The 16,165-nt window shown below is 37.9% G+C and overlaps 1 protein-coding gene across 1 annotated transcript in view; it reads left to right on the top strand.

Annotated features, from left to right (window-relative positions):
- LOC111139171 (gamma-aminobutyric acid type A receptor alpha3 subunit) overlaps positions 1-16,165 on the top strand; it is a 369,241-nt gene that overhangs the window by 230,915 nt on the left and 122,161 nt on the right. The window contains exon 4 of the mRNA XM_022491349.1: positions 10,761-10,828. Within this exon, the coding sequence (XP_022347057.1) occupies positions 10,761-10,828 (68 nt within the window). The remainder of the gene's footprint in view (positions 1-10,760; positions 10,829-16,165) is intronic.

The following is a 16,165-nucleotide window of genomic DNA, read 5'->3' as shown; positions in this document are numbered from 1 at the left end:
ACAACACTGTAAGAGGGTTCCCTCTTTTCTAAATCCTCACCAATATTTGTTGTTTCTGTCTTCTGAATTTTAGCCATTCTGATTGGTGTGAGGTGCTATCTCATTGTGGTTTTGACTTGTATTTCTCTGATGCCAAGTGCTGTGGAACATTTTTTCATGCATCTGTTGGCCATTTGTATGTCTCCTTTGTAGAAGTGTCTGTTCATGTCTTCTGCCCATTTATTGACTGGATTATTTGTTTTTTTGGGTGTTTGAGATTGAGAAGTTCTTTACAGATCCTTGGATATTAACCCTTTCTCTTATAGGTCATTTGCAAATATCATTTCCCATTCTGTAGATTGTCTTTTAGTTTTGTTGACTGTCTCCTTTGCTATGCAGAAGCTTTTTATCTTAAAGAAGTACCAGTAGTTCATTTTTGTTTTGTTTCCCTTGTCTATAGAGACATGTCAAGCAGGAAGTTGCTGCAGCTGAGGTCGAAGGGTGGCTAGCCTGTGTTCTCCTCTAGGATTTTGATAGATTCTGGTCTTGCATTTAGGTCTTTCCTCCATTTTGAGTTTATGTTTGTGTATGGTGTAAGAAAATGATCCAGTCTCATTCTTCTACAAGTGGCTTCCCAATTTCCCCAGCGCCATTTGTTGAAGAGACTGTCTTTTTCCACTGGATATTCTTTCCTGCTTTGTTCAAGATTAGTTGACCCTATGGTTGAGGGTCCATTTCTGGACTTTCTATTCTGTTCCATTGATTTATGTGTCTTACTTTGTGTTAGTACCATGCTATCTTGATGGCTACAGCTTTGTAATAGATTGACAAGCCTGGAATTGTGATGGCACCAGCTTTGGTTTTCTTTTTCAACATTCCTTTGGCTATTTGGGGTCTTTTCTGGTTCCATACAAATTTTAGGATTGTCTGTTCCCACTCTGTGAAAAATGTTGATAGTATTTTATAGGGATTACATTGAATGTATAGAATGCTCTGGGTAGCATAGAAATTTTAAGAATATTTATTCTCCCAATCCATGAGCATGGAATGTTTTTCATTTCTTTGTATCTTCCTCGATTTCTAAGTGTTCTACAGTTTCTAGAGTACAGGTCCATTACCTCTTTGATTAGGTTTATTCCTAGTTATCTTATGGTTTTTGGTACAACTGTAAATGGTATCAATTCCTTAATTTCTTTTTCTTCTACCTCATTGTTAACATGTAGAAATGCACCTGATTTCTGGGCATTCATGTTATATCCTTCCACATTGCTGAATTCCTGTACGAGTTCTAACAATTTTGGGATGGAGTGTTCTGAGTTTCCCACATAAAGTATCATGTCATATGCAATGAGTGAGAGTTTGACTTCTTAGTCAATTTGAATACCATTTATTTCTTTTTGTTGTCTGATTGCTGAGGATAGAATTTCCAGTACTATGTCGAACAACAATGTTTAGAGTGGACGTCCTTGTCATGTTCCTGACCTTTGGGGAAAAGCTCTCAGTTTTTCCCCATTGAGAATGATATTTGCTATGAGCTTTTCATAAATGGCTTTTATGATATTGAGGTATATTCCCTCTATCCCTACACTGTGCAGAGTTTTAATCAAGAAGGCATTCTGTATTTTGTCAAATGTTTTTTCTGTATCAATTTAGAGGATCATATGTTTCTTGTCCTTTCTTTTATTAATGCAGTGTATCACACTGATTGATTTGTGAATGTTGAACCAGTCTTCCAGCCCAGGAATAAATCCCACTATGTCATGGTAAATCATCCTTTTATTGTACTGTTGGATCCTATTGGCTGGTATCTTGGTAAGAATTTTGGCATCCATGTTCATCAGGGTTATTGGTCTGTAACTCTCCTTTTTGGTGGGGTCTTTGTCTGGTTTTGGGATCAAGGTGATGCTGGCTTCATAGAATGAGTTTGGAAGTTTTCCTTCCTTTTTATTTTTTGAGACATCTTCAGAAGAATAGGTATTAATTCTTTCAATATTTGGTAGAATTCTCCTGGGAAGCCATCTTGCCCTGAGTCTTATTTCTTGGGAGAGTTTTGATTATTGCTTCAATTTCCTTGCTGGTTATGGGTCTGTTCAGCTTTTCTTCTTCCTCCTGCTTCAGTTTTGGTAGTTTATAAGTTTCTAGGAATGTATCCATTTCTTCTAGATTGCCTAATTTGTTGGAATATAGTTGGTCATAATATGTTCTTAAAATTATTTCCATTTCCTTGGTGTTGGTCATGATCTTTCCATTTTCATTCATGATCTTATTAATTTGGGTCCTTTCTCTTTTCTTTTTGATAAATCTGGCCAGGGGTTGGTTTATCTATCTTATTAATTCTGTCAAAGAACCAGCTTCTAGGTTCATTGATTTGTTCTACTGTACTTTTGGTTTCTATTTCATTGATTTCTGCTCTAATCTTTATTATTTCTCTTTTCCTACTTGGTTTAGGCTTTATTTATTGTTCTTTCTCCAGCTCCTTTAGGTTTAAAGTTAGCCTGTATATTTGAGAATTTTCTAATTTTTTGAGAAAGCCTTTTTTTGCATTGTACGTTCTTCTTAGGACCACCTTTATTGTACCCCAATGGTTTTGAACAGTTATGTTTTCATTTTCATTTGTTTCCATGATTTTTTTAAAATTTTTTACTTTATTTTCAGCATAACAGTATTCATTTTTTTGCACCACACCCAGTGCTCCATGCAATCCGTGCCCTCTCCAATACCCACCACCTTGTTCCCCCAACCTCCCACCCCCCACCCCTTCAAAACCCTCAGATTGTTTTTCAGAGTCCATAGTCTCTCTTGGTTTGCCTCCCCTTCCAATTTCCCTCAACTCCCTTCTCCTCTCTAACTCCCCTTCCTCCATGCTATTTGTTATGCTCCTCAAATAAGTGAAACCATATGATAATTGACTCTCTCTGCTTGACTTATTTCACTCAGCATAATCTCTTCCAGTCCCATCCATGTTGCTACAAAAGTTGGGTATTCATCCTTTCTGATGGAGGCATAATACTCCATAGTGTATATGGACCACATCTTCCTTATCCATTCATCCATTGAAGGGCATCTTGGTTCTTTCCACAGTTTGGCAACCGTGGCCACTGCTGCTATAAACATTGGGGTACAGATGGCCCTTCTTTTCACTACATCTGTATCTTTGGGGTAAATACCCAGTAGTGCATTTGCAGGGTCATAGGGAATCTCTATTTTTAATTTCTTTTTCTTTTTTTTTTTTTTTTAAAGATTTTATTTATTTATTTGACAGAGAGAAATCACAAGTAAGCAGAGAGGCAGGCAGACAGAGAGGAGGAAGCAGGCTCCCTGCTGAGCAGAAAGCCCGATGTGGGGCTCGAACCCAGGACCTGGGATCATGACCTGAGCCGAAGGCAGCGGCTTAACCCACTGAGCCACCCAGGCGCCCCTCTATTTTTAATTTCTTAAGGAATCTCCACACTGTTCTCCAAAGTGGCTGCACCAACTTGCATTCCCACCAACAGTGTAAGAGGGTTCCCCTTTCTCCACATCCTCTCCAACACACGTTGTTTTTCCTATCTTGCTAATTTTGACCATTCTAAGTGGTGTAAGGTGGTATCTCAATGTGGTTTGAATTTGAATCTCCCTGATGGCTAGTGATGATGAACATTTTTTCATGTGTCTGATAGCCATTTGTATGTCTTCATTGGAGAAGTGTCTGTTTATCTTTTGAATATCGCCACAGATTCACTTCTCCTCACCTCCTACATTGCAAAAAAGTGGTCACTTTTCCATTTATAGAATTCCATCAATTCTTTTCTTATATCTCAGATTGAAATCATAGATGTTCAGAATGATCTGGTAGTTATCTAGCTAAATTCAAGGGACCAGATGAAATGAGGTCCTCTACTCTTCTGCCAACTTGCCTCCTGTTGTGTTTCCATATACTAATAACAAACCACCAGAAAGAGAAAATCAAGAAAACAATGTCATTTACAATTGCATAAAAAAGAATAAGACACCTAATAATAAATTTAACCAATTAACTTGTACACTTGATGAAAGATATTGAAGATGACATAGATAAGTGGAAAGATAGTCTGTGCTCATGGATTAGAAGAATTAATATTTTTAAATGTCCATATTACCCAAAGGAATCTACAGATACAATATAATATGTATCAAAACACCAAAAACATTTTTCACAGAACTAGAACAAATAAAAAAAAATCCTAAAATTTGTATAGAACCATGGAAGTCCCCAAATAGTCAAAGCAATTTTGAGAAAGAATAAAGCTGAAGGTACCATGTTCCCAGATATCCAACTATACTACAAAGCTATAATAACCAAAATAGTATTATATTGGCATAAAAACAGACCTGTAGATTAATGGTAGATTAATGGAACAGTATAGAGAGCCCAGAAATGAACCTATACCTATATTGTCAATTAGTTTACAACAAAGGAAGCAAAAATATACACTGGGGAAAAGATAATCTCTTCAATTAGTGATGTTGGGAAAACTGGATAGTCAAATGCAAAAGAATAAAATTTGACCACTATCTAACACCATACACAAAAATCAATTCGAAATAGATTAATGACTTGAATATAAGATCTGAAACCATAAAACTCCTAGAAAAAAACAGATGGTAAACTCCTTGATGTCAGTCTTGGCACTGGATCTTTGGATCTGAGGCCAAAGCAAAGGCAATAAAAGCGAAAATAGAGTGGTGGGACTACATCAAACTAAAAAGCTTCTGTAAATGAAAGAAAACCATCAATGAAATGAAAAGGCAGCCTACTGAATGGGAGAAAATATTTACAAATCATATATTTGATAAGGGGTTAAATCCAAGATACATAAAGAATTCAACTCAATAGCAAAAGAAACCTATAAACAAACCAATTGAAGAATGGGCAGAGGAATTTAATAGACACTTTATGAAAAAGACATACAGATGGCTAATAGGCACATGAAAAAATGTTCAACATTTCTAGTTATCAGGGAAATAAAAATCAAAACTACAATGAGATATCACCTCACAGCTGTTAGAATCACTATTATTAAAAAGAAAAATAACAATGTTAGGATGTAGAGAAAAGGGAACTCTTGTACACTGTTGGTAAAAATGTAAATTGGCACAGCCACAGTGGAAAACATTTTGAAAGTTCCTCAAAACATTAAGTATATCTACCTTATAATCCAACTATTACACTTCTGGATATTTATCTGATGAAAATGAAAATACTAATTCAAAAAGATATATGCACCCTTGTGTTCATTGAAGTATTATTTAGAATTGACAAGATATAGAAACAACTTGTGTTCATTGATAGATGAATGGATAAAAAAGTTTATATGTTTAATGAAATACTACTCAGCCATTAAAAGAAGGAAATTTGGCCATTTGTGATGACATGCATGGGCCTTTAGGGTATTATGCTAAGTGAAATAAGGCAGACAGAGAAAAATACCATATGATTTCACCTATATGTGGGATCTAAAACAAAATAAAATGAACAATTATCCTATGGTTTCACTCATATGGGGAACATAAGGAATAGCATGGAGGACCATAGGGGAAGGGAGGGAAAACTGAATGAGAAGAGATCACAAAGCAAGACAAACCATGAGAGACTCTGGACTCTGGGAAACAAACTCAGGGTTATAGAAGGGAGAGGGGTGGAGGGATGGAGTAGCCTGGTGATGGCTATTAAGGAGGGCACGTGTTGTGATGAGCACTGGGTATTGCACACAACTAATCAATTGTTGAACACCACATCAAAAACTAATGATGTACTACATGTTGGCTAATTGAACATAATAATAATAAAAAAGGAAGAAAATAGCCTAGAAAAAAATGAACAAATAATACAAAAAATACTCATAGAAACAAAGAATAGATTGGTGGTTTTCAGAGGGGAAAGGAATTGTGGGGTGGGAGAAAAGGGTGAAGGAGGTCAATTGTAGTGTGATGGATGATAACTAGACTTATTGTGATCACCTTGTAGGGTATACAAATATCAAATTATTATGTTGTACACCTGAAACTAATATGTTACATACCAACTTTACCTCAATTAAATATATATTTGTTCAACTAATGAATCATTGAATATTATATCAAAAACTAATGATATACTATACCTTTGCTAATTGAATCTTAATTAAAAAAAAAAAGGAAAATACATATTTGCAATACATTCCAGGCACCTGACACTAGATGGTACAGCATAAACACAGTGCTAGACATCTAACCTATTAAATGTCAAAAGCTGAGAGACTTGCCCAGTCTGCAAAAGAGGGTATGAGTCAATTGCAGAGATTAGATTAGAGCTAACACAGACTCTTGTAATTTCTGCTCCCCTAAATCACCGGTTACTCCTCTAGAGAGCTTATCTATAATTAATACTATAGGGGAGTGGAGTCACTGAGGACTTACTGTATCTTAGTCCCCAAAGGTTGTCAAAGACTAATGGAAAGGCTATTAACATAAGAAGAGAGCACACCAGCTCTCAGATCTGTGAAAGCCTGTTCATAAGTCACTGTAGCCCACTCCATAAGTTCATGTGGCCAACCAACCAAGACAATCACATGGGAACTCATTTCCACCAGACCAGTCTAGCTTCAAGATGAAAAGTATGTACAGCAATAAATGCTTGTTCCCCCAAACTCCCAGTGATCTGGAAGTAAGAAAATAGAAATGTTAAGGTTTTGCTCTTCTAGCTCTTCTAGCCAAGGCTCCAGTCTTCAAAGCCACACTGTTCTTAGGAGGATTGTCATTAGAAAAAATTAAGAGTCCATTGTGGCCTAAAATGAGAAAAGAAGTTATAGTTGGCTTTTGGTCATAGCATTCATCTTATGAGCTTGTCTCTAATGGAATTGTAACAAACTTTCACCATAAAATATTTCAGTATCAGTAAAAAAAAAAAAAAAAAATCGGACTTGAGCCAGAGGAAAGTGACTGAGAGAGAGATAGTGAGGATGCCTAAAACCACGTCAAAGGAAGAGACATAGTTGAAGGAAGTCAGGATATTTAGTATGGAAAGGAAAAAGAAGAGCAAATTTAGGGGTACTACTATCACCTTCTTTCAATCTCTGAAGGTCTTTGAATCTTAAAAGATTGAGAAGCAAACGTTGTTGTGTGAATCCAAAGGGCAGTGTTAGCAGTGTTTTTTTTTTAAGATTTATTTATTTATTTGAGAGAAAAAGAGAGAGCATGAGCAGCTGGAGGAGCAGAGGGAGAGAGACAATATCAAGCAGACTTTGCACTGAGCATGGAGCCTGATGTGGGGCTTGATCTCATGACCCTGAGATCACGACCTGAGCTGAAATCAAGAGTTGGATGGTTAACCAACTGAGCCACCGTGCAGGTGTCACAAGACCAATGTTTATATGTGTGCTAAGGTGGAACAGCTAGAGGGTTGAGGAACCTACTCTGGTTTCTGCTCAAAGGAGAAAATTAATGATTTCTTGGGAATCTTTTTTTTAAAGATTTTATTTGTTTATTTGACAGAGATCACAAGTAGGCAGAGAGGCAGGCGAGGCAGGGGGCAGGCTCCCTGCTGAGCAGAGAGCCCAATGGGGGGCTCCATCTCAGAACCCTGGGATCATGACCTGAGCTGAAGGCAGAGGCTTAACCCGCTGAGCCACCAGGAGCCCCAGGAATCTTTTTGAAGTCAAACTAGAAAACAGTTTGTTATGAACAACATAATTAATGTAAACACAGTGATCACTTTACTCTTTCAGATCAAGTAAACAGAAGTGACATGGGGACTGGTTGATGAGTTCCCCACCAGTGGGAGTAAAACTGAGGGCTAAGGTCATGTGTGTTCATGTAAAGACAGGAGCTTTCAGGCATTTCCAATATCACTGTAAATTGCAAAAGGAAAACAATTCTGTTCACCTTTGATTTCAAAGGGTAACATTGGAAGGAAATTGGATCTCCAAATCAAATAAAACACCAAGAAACATCTGAAAACAATTATTAAACACAGTGGGGGGTGAGGCCCTTTTATCTATCCATTAATTTATGTCTCACATTTGTCTCTCCTGAGAAGACTGTGAACAGGCCTTAGACTATGAATTGTAGCCCTCACCAGTTCTGGTCTAATTCATTGATCTTTTCATTGAGTTAAATGAAAGCAAATTTCTAATCATTCTTTCACACAGAGAAGCTAGAGTAGTGAGTGGGCACTCTCTTCTATCTCTGGGACCCAGGTCCTTAGATTTCTGGGTGACTTTTGTTTATTTGTACTTTATCCATTTATCATTTCTTGCTTTTGCCTTCAGTCCTTTTGTAATTATATCCTCTTCTCTTTCTTTCTTCCGTCCTTCTTTACTCTCCCTCCCCTTAATTTTACACCAGTGTACTGGACCAAAGTTCCCAACTCTCCTTCCCTGCTACAAAGTCAGGGAAATTTCTGAAGCCTGGGGTGACCCCTAATTCACTGGGAAAGCAGTTTCTCCACACTGTTTTCTTCTTAGCAATCAAGGGGTGCATTTTATGTGAAAGTGAATAGTTGAGAGAGAGGAAGAGCGCCGAATTTCCATAAAACCTCCTACATTCCTCAGGCTGCTTGCTTCTTGCTATCATTGGTCACCTTTAGTCAAATGCTTTTTGCTTGACTTTACAGTCAGAGTTCCTAGTTAGTACAAAGAAAATATTCAGAATTTGTATGGTCCTATACCATCATTGTACAAGAGAGCAGCTAAAAGTAAAACAGTCTTGTTCAAGTTATTGACCAAGTCAGGGACAGAAATCCAGAATCCAAGCCTTGCCGTCTTAGCCCAAGACTCTTTGTTATAACCATTTTCCTTTCTATCTATAGTGACTCCACTCTCCCCTGGGTCGTCTCCTACAATTTAACTTTACCACCAGTATCTTTCTCCTTCTTTTTCTGTGGTCTGGGTAATCTGTTTTTAGTCTGTTTAACTATCTTACAATTTTACAATTATATTGGTTTAGAAGGTTGTTCTGTACTTATGCCCTGCCTAGAATACTGGATTCAAGTGTAATTACGGTCTCTTCCATTACTTACTTAAATTTGTTTTATGTATTTGAGGGTAGGACAATACTTCTCTAGCCAGTGAACCTGGGAGTGTATCTGAAGGGACAAGTCTTCAGGAGGCATGTTCTGGGTCCTGAAGTGTTATCTCTTCTCCTTCAAGTATAGAAATTGCTCTGAAAGAAGCCTGTACTCCAGATAAAAACACAGCTCTAAGGGCTCCAGGGTGACATAGTCTGTTAAGCAACCAATTCTTGGTTTTGGCTCAGGATGTGATCTCAGGGTTGTGAGAATGAGCTCTGCAAGACTGAGCCCCAGAGGATCAAGCCTGGCGAAAGCGAGCCCTACAAGGGCAGGTTCTGCATTGGGCTCTGCATGGGACTCCACATTCATGTAGAGTTTGCTTGGGATTCTCTCTCCCTCTCCTTTTGTCCCATCCACTTCTCATGTGTACTCTCTCTTTCTCATTCAAAAATAGATAAATAAATCTTTAAAAATAAATGAAACATATCTCTAGTTTCAAAGACATGTTATTTGTTGATTAAGTCTGCAAGTAAGGTGTGTTTTGATGAATTGACTATAGTGCTGATTATTATTATTACTATGAAAATGTAATGTTTGTAGATATATAGATGTATATAAGTATAAATCAAAACTTATGTGGCCTTATTGATATTGGCTGTGCTACTGGTATACTCTACTGGGGTTTGGTATTCTAGGCTGAAATGGGATTTATTTGAATTTAATATAATGATGAAGTAGATGAAGTATTTGCTAGGCTGGTGTAGGCTTTCCTGTGTTCTGTTTGAGGAATGGTGGAGTGTGTGGGCTAGTCTGATCTACACTGGGGTAAATAGGGTTGACTGAAACAGGAAAAGAGAAACTTAGCAATGAAATAACTTTACTTCTCTGGGTATCAGTTTCCAACTTGGCAAATATGTGATGAGATTCGTCCATCCATACAAAAAACATTCAGTGAGTATCATCTGAGTAACAGGCTCCTTTTCAATGTACTGAGAATATAGAGATAACAAAACAGGGTCACTGCCATAGAGGACCTTTTGTGTAAGGTGGGGATAATACAATAAGGAAAAATAAATGCAAAGAGAATGTATCAAGTGATATCAGTCAACTTCAACTCTCAGTCACTTAACCCAATGAAAATGTATTTCTCATTCATGCAAAGTCTATTGTGCAGCCAGGCAACTTTCAGGACAGTTGTCCTTCATGTGTTGGCTCATCATTCCAGGATGTTTCAATCTTATGATAGCTCTATAATAACATGTTTCTATGATAACCATGGCAGGAAGGGTCTTACATTGGACATTAATTGTTCCAGCTAGAAAGGGACACATATAACTTTGTTCCACAACCAAAACTAGTCACATGGCCTCTCCCTATGTTAAGTGGGCAGAGGAATGGGAGGGCAATCATTCCGTGTTTCTGGAAGTATTAAAGTTAGATATTAGAACCTACCACAGGTAAGGGTAATCCTGGTGTGAAATTCCAGCACATATGAATATCAGAGATCTCTCAGGGCTCTTAATCTTTAGAGTTTGGGGATTCTGTTGTTATTCTCAATGATACCTAAAGGGATAAACTTTGTACCTGTACCTATCATGTTCTCTGAACAAATAGTATAGGTGAGAAGTTTTTGAGAGGTTTTCCTATCACTCTGTCAGGTACACTTTTTCAGATGTAGCAAGTTAGCTGTCATTTGGAGTACTGCACTGGACTTTCTTTGAGTTAAGGGAATTGACTTTCATGACACTCTGCTTTTCTACTTTCCTTGGCCTAGATGCAGTGACTGAAGTGAAGACTGACATCTATGTGACCAGTTTTGGCCCTGTGTCAGACACTGATATGGTAAGTTATAGTTCCTGCAAAGGTAAAAGTGAAAGAAGATACAACAGATCAAAAAAAATAAATTGGAGTTTGTTACTACCTTCTAGGGAGAAACCTTGTCTCATACAAATTCCCTACCCTCGCCATCCTACATTTGGCCAAATTTGTCTTTTCATTTGCTCTCCCCATGTAGTCACATATAAAGCATATGCCCTCATGAGGACTACCCTTCCCTTCTTTCCACAACACATCTTTCAAAATTAAACTTGTATCCCTATGCTCAAACTTCCCCTGACTTCTCTCTTCATATTTTGTTAGTACTCCACACATATTAACAGAGATAGGTTACGTGAGGAGAGCATTGTGGTAGACACTCTCAGAGTGTCAGCAGCCTCCGGTATCATCCAAGAAGTCTGTTCCTTGCAAAAAGACCCTATTCGTTGGGGGTAATGGACTGACAATGGCAATGCAAAATATTTGGAGAAAGAGTCAAAACCACTTTTGGAAACTGTTCCTTCTACAGATGTGAGCAGGGAAAAGCTTCAGAAGAAAGTCAAGGAATAGGGCAGGATACAGCAGAGGTAGTAAAGGGAGACTCAAGAGTCATCTTCAGTGACTTCCCTTCTCCTTCCATTATCCCTTGCTGCCAAAGCAAAGAATGTGGTAGTGTTGAGACAGGAGACCCCATTCTAAAGGACCACCCAGTTAATACCTACTATGTATCAGATATCTGATTGAATAATTTTCATGAAGGGAAACAAGCTATTATATGCTCAATATGCCTGGCAGTTAATAGATGCTCAAAGAATCTTTATTGAATGAGTGACTTTGTATGGAAAATAAGAATCTTAAAATCAGAAAGAAATGTCCAAAAAATATGAAATGTCCATGATCACTACTTGGATTTTTTTCTGTGTATCTTCAGTGGGACTGCTACTTAGCAGGGGGCAAGTCTTCTTTAGACCTGTTGGTAAATATATACAGTTGTGTAAGGATGTGATAGAATTTGCCTGTGGATAATATAGAATGATTGAGTGGATATTAGTAGGGCAATAATAATATACAAGTATTGTTTTAGAATGATTTAGAATTACCTAGCAGTCTGCACAAGATGGACTACAAGTGGGAAAAACTTGAGGCTAAGAGTTGGTTTAGGTATGTTGACTTTACATGGCTCTTCCTTCAATCAGGCAAGGTCTATGAGTTAGTTGGAGAAGTACGGTAGTTTTCAGCAGAGGGAATCATGAGTGGTTGTGAGGCCAGGCCTGAACTTTGCTTTTCAAGTGTGGAGAAAAGAGGATACAGAAATATAACAGACTTCCTGTATATCCCTTAAGGGCAAGTACAAAGTCTTCATGGCTTCCCTGGCATTTAATAGAATACTTGACACATAGGGAGAGCTCAGTAAGGGGCAAGTTTGATGTATGAGGGGTGGAGGAGACAGGTATCTCACAGGGGCATCAGGAAAGCCTGTATTTCTAGATTATGCCCTCCCAACATGTTTACTAACGCCCACAGCTCTAGATCCATGCATGTGTTAAAACTATTGTCCGTTGGTCATTCAACAGTACTCCTTAGAAGTCCAACTCTGCATTAAGGGTCTCTAGGATTCCCTATATTCAGAGAGCTTATAGGCCACTGGAGATAACCAGATTCACCAGGGATATGCAGCTCTCTCTTTGTATTTCTGGGAACTAGTGATGAATTAGGATTTTTGTAAGAAAGTGACTAAAACTACTCTATGAACACACACATTTATATTCATACACTCTCATTTACTCTCACTTATACACCAGCATCCACAAATACATTCAGAAAAATATACATGCACACAAAAAAATACATACTTGATAAAAAGTAGTCCACATGATATCCCAGGCACTTCACGAACACACATGTGCAAACAGATACCTAAATGCAGGAATACTACAGAAACATATATGTAGCCCCTACCCAAACCAGCTACTCTCCCTGCTCCTTCCCCACCCAAGTAGGCACACATGGGTATGCTGAGGCCCTTCAGACATTTCAAACAATCCAGATATTCTATCTCTTGAAGTTTTGTATTCTACTTGCTTGTTTTTCTCCTCCGTGATTAAGTAGAAATAACAGAATGGCTTTCCTGATATGGAGGGTAGACTTTAATCAAATAAACTTCAGGTTATTTTTAGCTGCACTTCTATCTTGTTACAAGGTAGAATAGCTATGATCACTTGACTGGGAAACACATTAATGGTATTTTTAAATTTCTTCTTCCTGTACAACTTAGTATACTCTGACAATTGACCCTCAGTCAGGGATGATTTTTTGAGTGAAACATCAGAAAGTTGTCTGACTTTAGCAACTAGCTGAAGCAATAAACCCAGCTCTCCTGAGACTACAGACTGCTTGGGCAAGTAGATGAAAATTAGAGCTGGCTGGGTTCTTGAATCACTTTCAGCCAAATGGAATTTTGGTCCAGAATACTTTCTTAAGGAAATAGGGACAAGTTTCTTATCCATAAAGAAGAAAAACTGTAGTGCCACTTTGAGCATTGAACCAGTATCACCCATAACCCTTTGCAGCCGTTGTAATCCTTACTCAAACACTGACCTTCACAGACATAGATTCTGAGTTTGACAAAAAGCTCTATTGGGGCACCTGGGTGGCTCAGTAGGTTAAAGCCTCTGCCTTTAGCTCAAGTCATGGTCTCAGGATCCTGGGATCAGGCCCTACATGGGGCTCTCTGCTCAGGAGTGAGCCTGCTTCCCCCTCTCTCTCTGCCTGCCTCTCTGCCTATTTGTGATCTCTCTCTGTCAAAATAAATAAATAAAATTTTTTAAAAAGCCCCATTAAGGGCCATATATGTTTTGTTAATCTTCATAGCACCAATACCTTATCAATATTTGGCACATGGTAGACTCACAACTATTTGTTAAATGCAAGAATAAATGAGATGGCACAAATTAAATTTGAGGGGAAAATTATAACTGTGCTCCTCCACTTGACTGAAAAGTCCTTCAAAGTTAGAGAACATGTCTGATACATTTCTGTATCTCTAGCACCTAGCATAAGACCTGATACAATTCCTTTTTTAAGTGTTTACTGAAATGATATGAAACGTTAGTAGCAAGCCAGGTAGATAAAGAGTAAACTAGCTTTCTTTAGGAGATACTATGGAATAGCAAGACTAGTAAGTCAATTGGGCTACTAGTTTGGGTGGCTTTGCCATTTATGAATATAAAGAGCTGTGACAATAGGGAATTGGGCAGAGAGATGAAAGCAAACAGTAGTAGATGTTTATGCAGGAAAAGTCAGAGAAAGAAAATTTGTTAAAGGGTACAGATATAAATTGGAAACTGATTACAATGGGAATTTTATAGGCATCACAAATGAAAGTCTTGCATTAACCATTTGTAACAAATAAAGCTTGATGGTAAAAAAAAAAATACCTGGTGCTCCTCAGCAGTAATACGAATCCTATACCCATGCTCTTCCAGGAGACAGAACAAGGGATACAATTCCAATTTGAATTATCCAAGGCCATATGACCTTCTATGACTTTCTATTTTTAGAAGAATTTACACCATTTTCTCAATCCATGTATGGAAAGAATGGTGTAGGTAACAATGAAGAGAAGGTTGCAAAAAAATTAGTGAAAATGCAGTTTCATTGCCTCTTCTCTCTCAAATTGGTTATGTTTATTACTCACCAGTGAGCAATGACTCTTGGCAAGTGGAAATTTTCCCTGGTCTCTCAAGAGCCTTTGAATCAGAATGCAGAGAAAGTGGGATACTGGCTTAGAAATGGAATGCTATGCATATGATCAGTGATTGGAAAGGAAGGTAGAAAGGTGACAGTTGATAATTCTCTAAGAGAGTAGATCTTAAGTGTTCTTACCACACACACACAGACACGGGTGACTATATGAGGTGATAGAGGTGTTAATTTGATTGTGGTAATCATTTCATAGTGTATACATATATTAAATGATCACATTATACATCTTTACAAATCACATTTACAACTTAAATGTATACGATTTTTATTTGACAATCATAACTCAGTAAAGCTGGAAAAAAAGAAAGCTAACAGCTGAGAAAATTTGGATGCTCTCCTGGTCTGAAACACTTTCTAAGCTAAACTCCTTCCTAAGGCCCCAGATTTTGACATGCCACAGGTTCAGGGACCCAGGGTCTTGAGTTATGTATTTAATGAATATCTATCTTAATGTACTGATAAAGCTAGTGAGAAAATAAGGAGGACAAAGAGCATAATGTTAGTAGAGTCAGAACGAGAACAACTGGGAAACTTAAAATGCCAATTCTAGGTATTGTCAACTTCACTCTCTTCCCAGGGATGCTTTAACTGTTTAGATACCTGCTTGGTAACAGTTAAAGCATCCCTGGGAAGAGATATGAATTCATAAAAGATATAATCATGATTCTTTTTAACAGATGGTATATATTTTAGTCTGACTACTGTTTGTGAAAATCATGCAAAGTATCCAAAATCATGCAGAGTATCCAAGGACCATAAAAGAAGAAATTGGTGTTGATTAAAAAGAAATTAGCACAGAGACCTCTTTCCTGGTGGCAGTGGGCTTGAAATTGTTGTACCTGTTTCCTGCCTAGCACTGGAAAAAGTGGCTGTGTTCATTTCAAGACCTCACTTACAAGTAGTAAGGCACAGAATGAAGGGGAACCTTTGTCTATTTTGAAAGCCTCTTGGGCTGTCAGTTTCCTCTTATTCTATAAGATGCTATACTCTCAGATGCAACATAGTTAGGAGTCCATGTCTGTGGGGTTTTGCCTAGGAATCCATGCCCAGGAATCTCCTGGCTACTTTTATGTGAAATAGACGGACAGGCCACATAAACAATGCTAATAAGACTATTTCAAGGACTAAATGCAACTGAAAGGGACAGGTGGATTATAATTCTTCAAAATTCAGAATGATGGTAAGAAGGCAAAGAGCAAAGGGAGGACTCTATGGTCAAAATAAGGGGGGAGTGGTCCACCTATGAGGCAATGAATGCCTTCACTGTAATGCAGTTGTCAAGTACCTTGGCCCTAGAACCTGCTAAAATTAAATCAGACTTGTAGCCCCTTTCTAGAAGCCTGCTTTGATACACTGCACAGTGTTAGAGAATTGAAGACATTCAGGGTCTAACACTAAACCAGAAATTCTTCCCCAAGTGCTATAAGTCATCTTTGCCTAGTGTAGTGCCTTTCTCAGGAGGCAGATTTAAGTTTACTATCTGGGATATTTTATTTAAATGCCTCACAAAACAATGACATTTATTTGTCAGTTTGGAGGCCATCATTTTTTGAGAGTATACAAGGATTCAATTTGCAAAGAAGGGATTTATTTCATTGT

The sequence above is a fragment of the Enhydra lutris genome, unplaced genomic scaffold (assembly GCF_002288905.1).
Source record: "Enhydra lutris kenyoni isolate GAN:26980312 unplaced genomic scaffold, ASM228890v2 scaffoldscaffold96, whole genome shotgun sequence".
In the NCBI taxonomy this organism is placed as follows: domain Eukaryota; kingdom Metazoa; phylum Chordata; class Mammalia; order Carnivora; family Mustelidae; genus Enhydra; species Enhydra lutris.
Note: the sequence above shows the minus strand (reverse complement) of the source record. Positions and strands in the feature narration are given on the sequence as shown.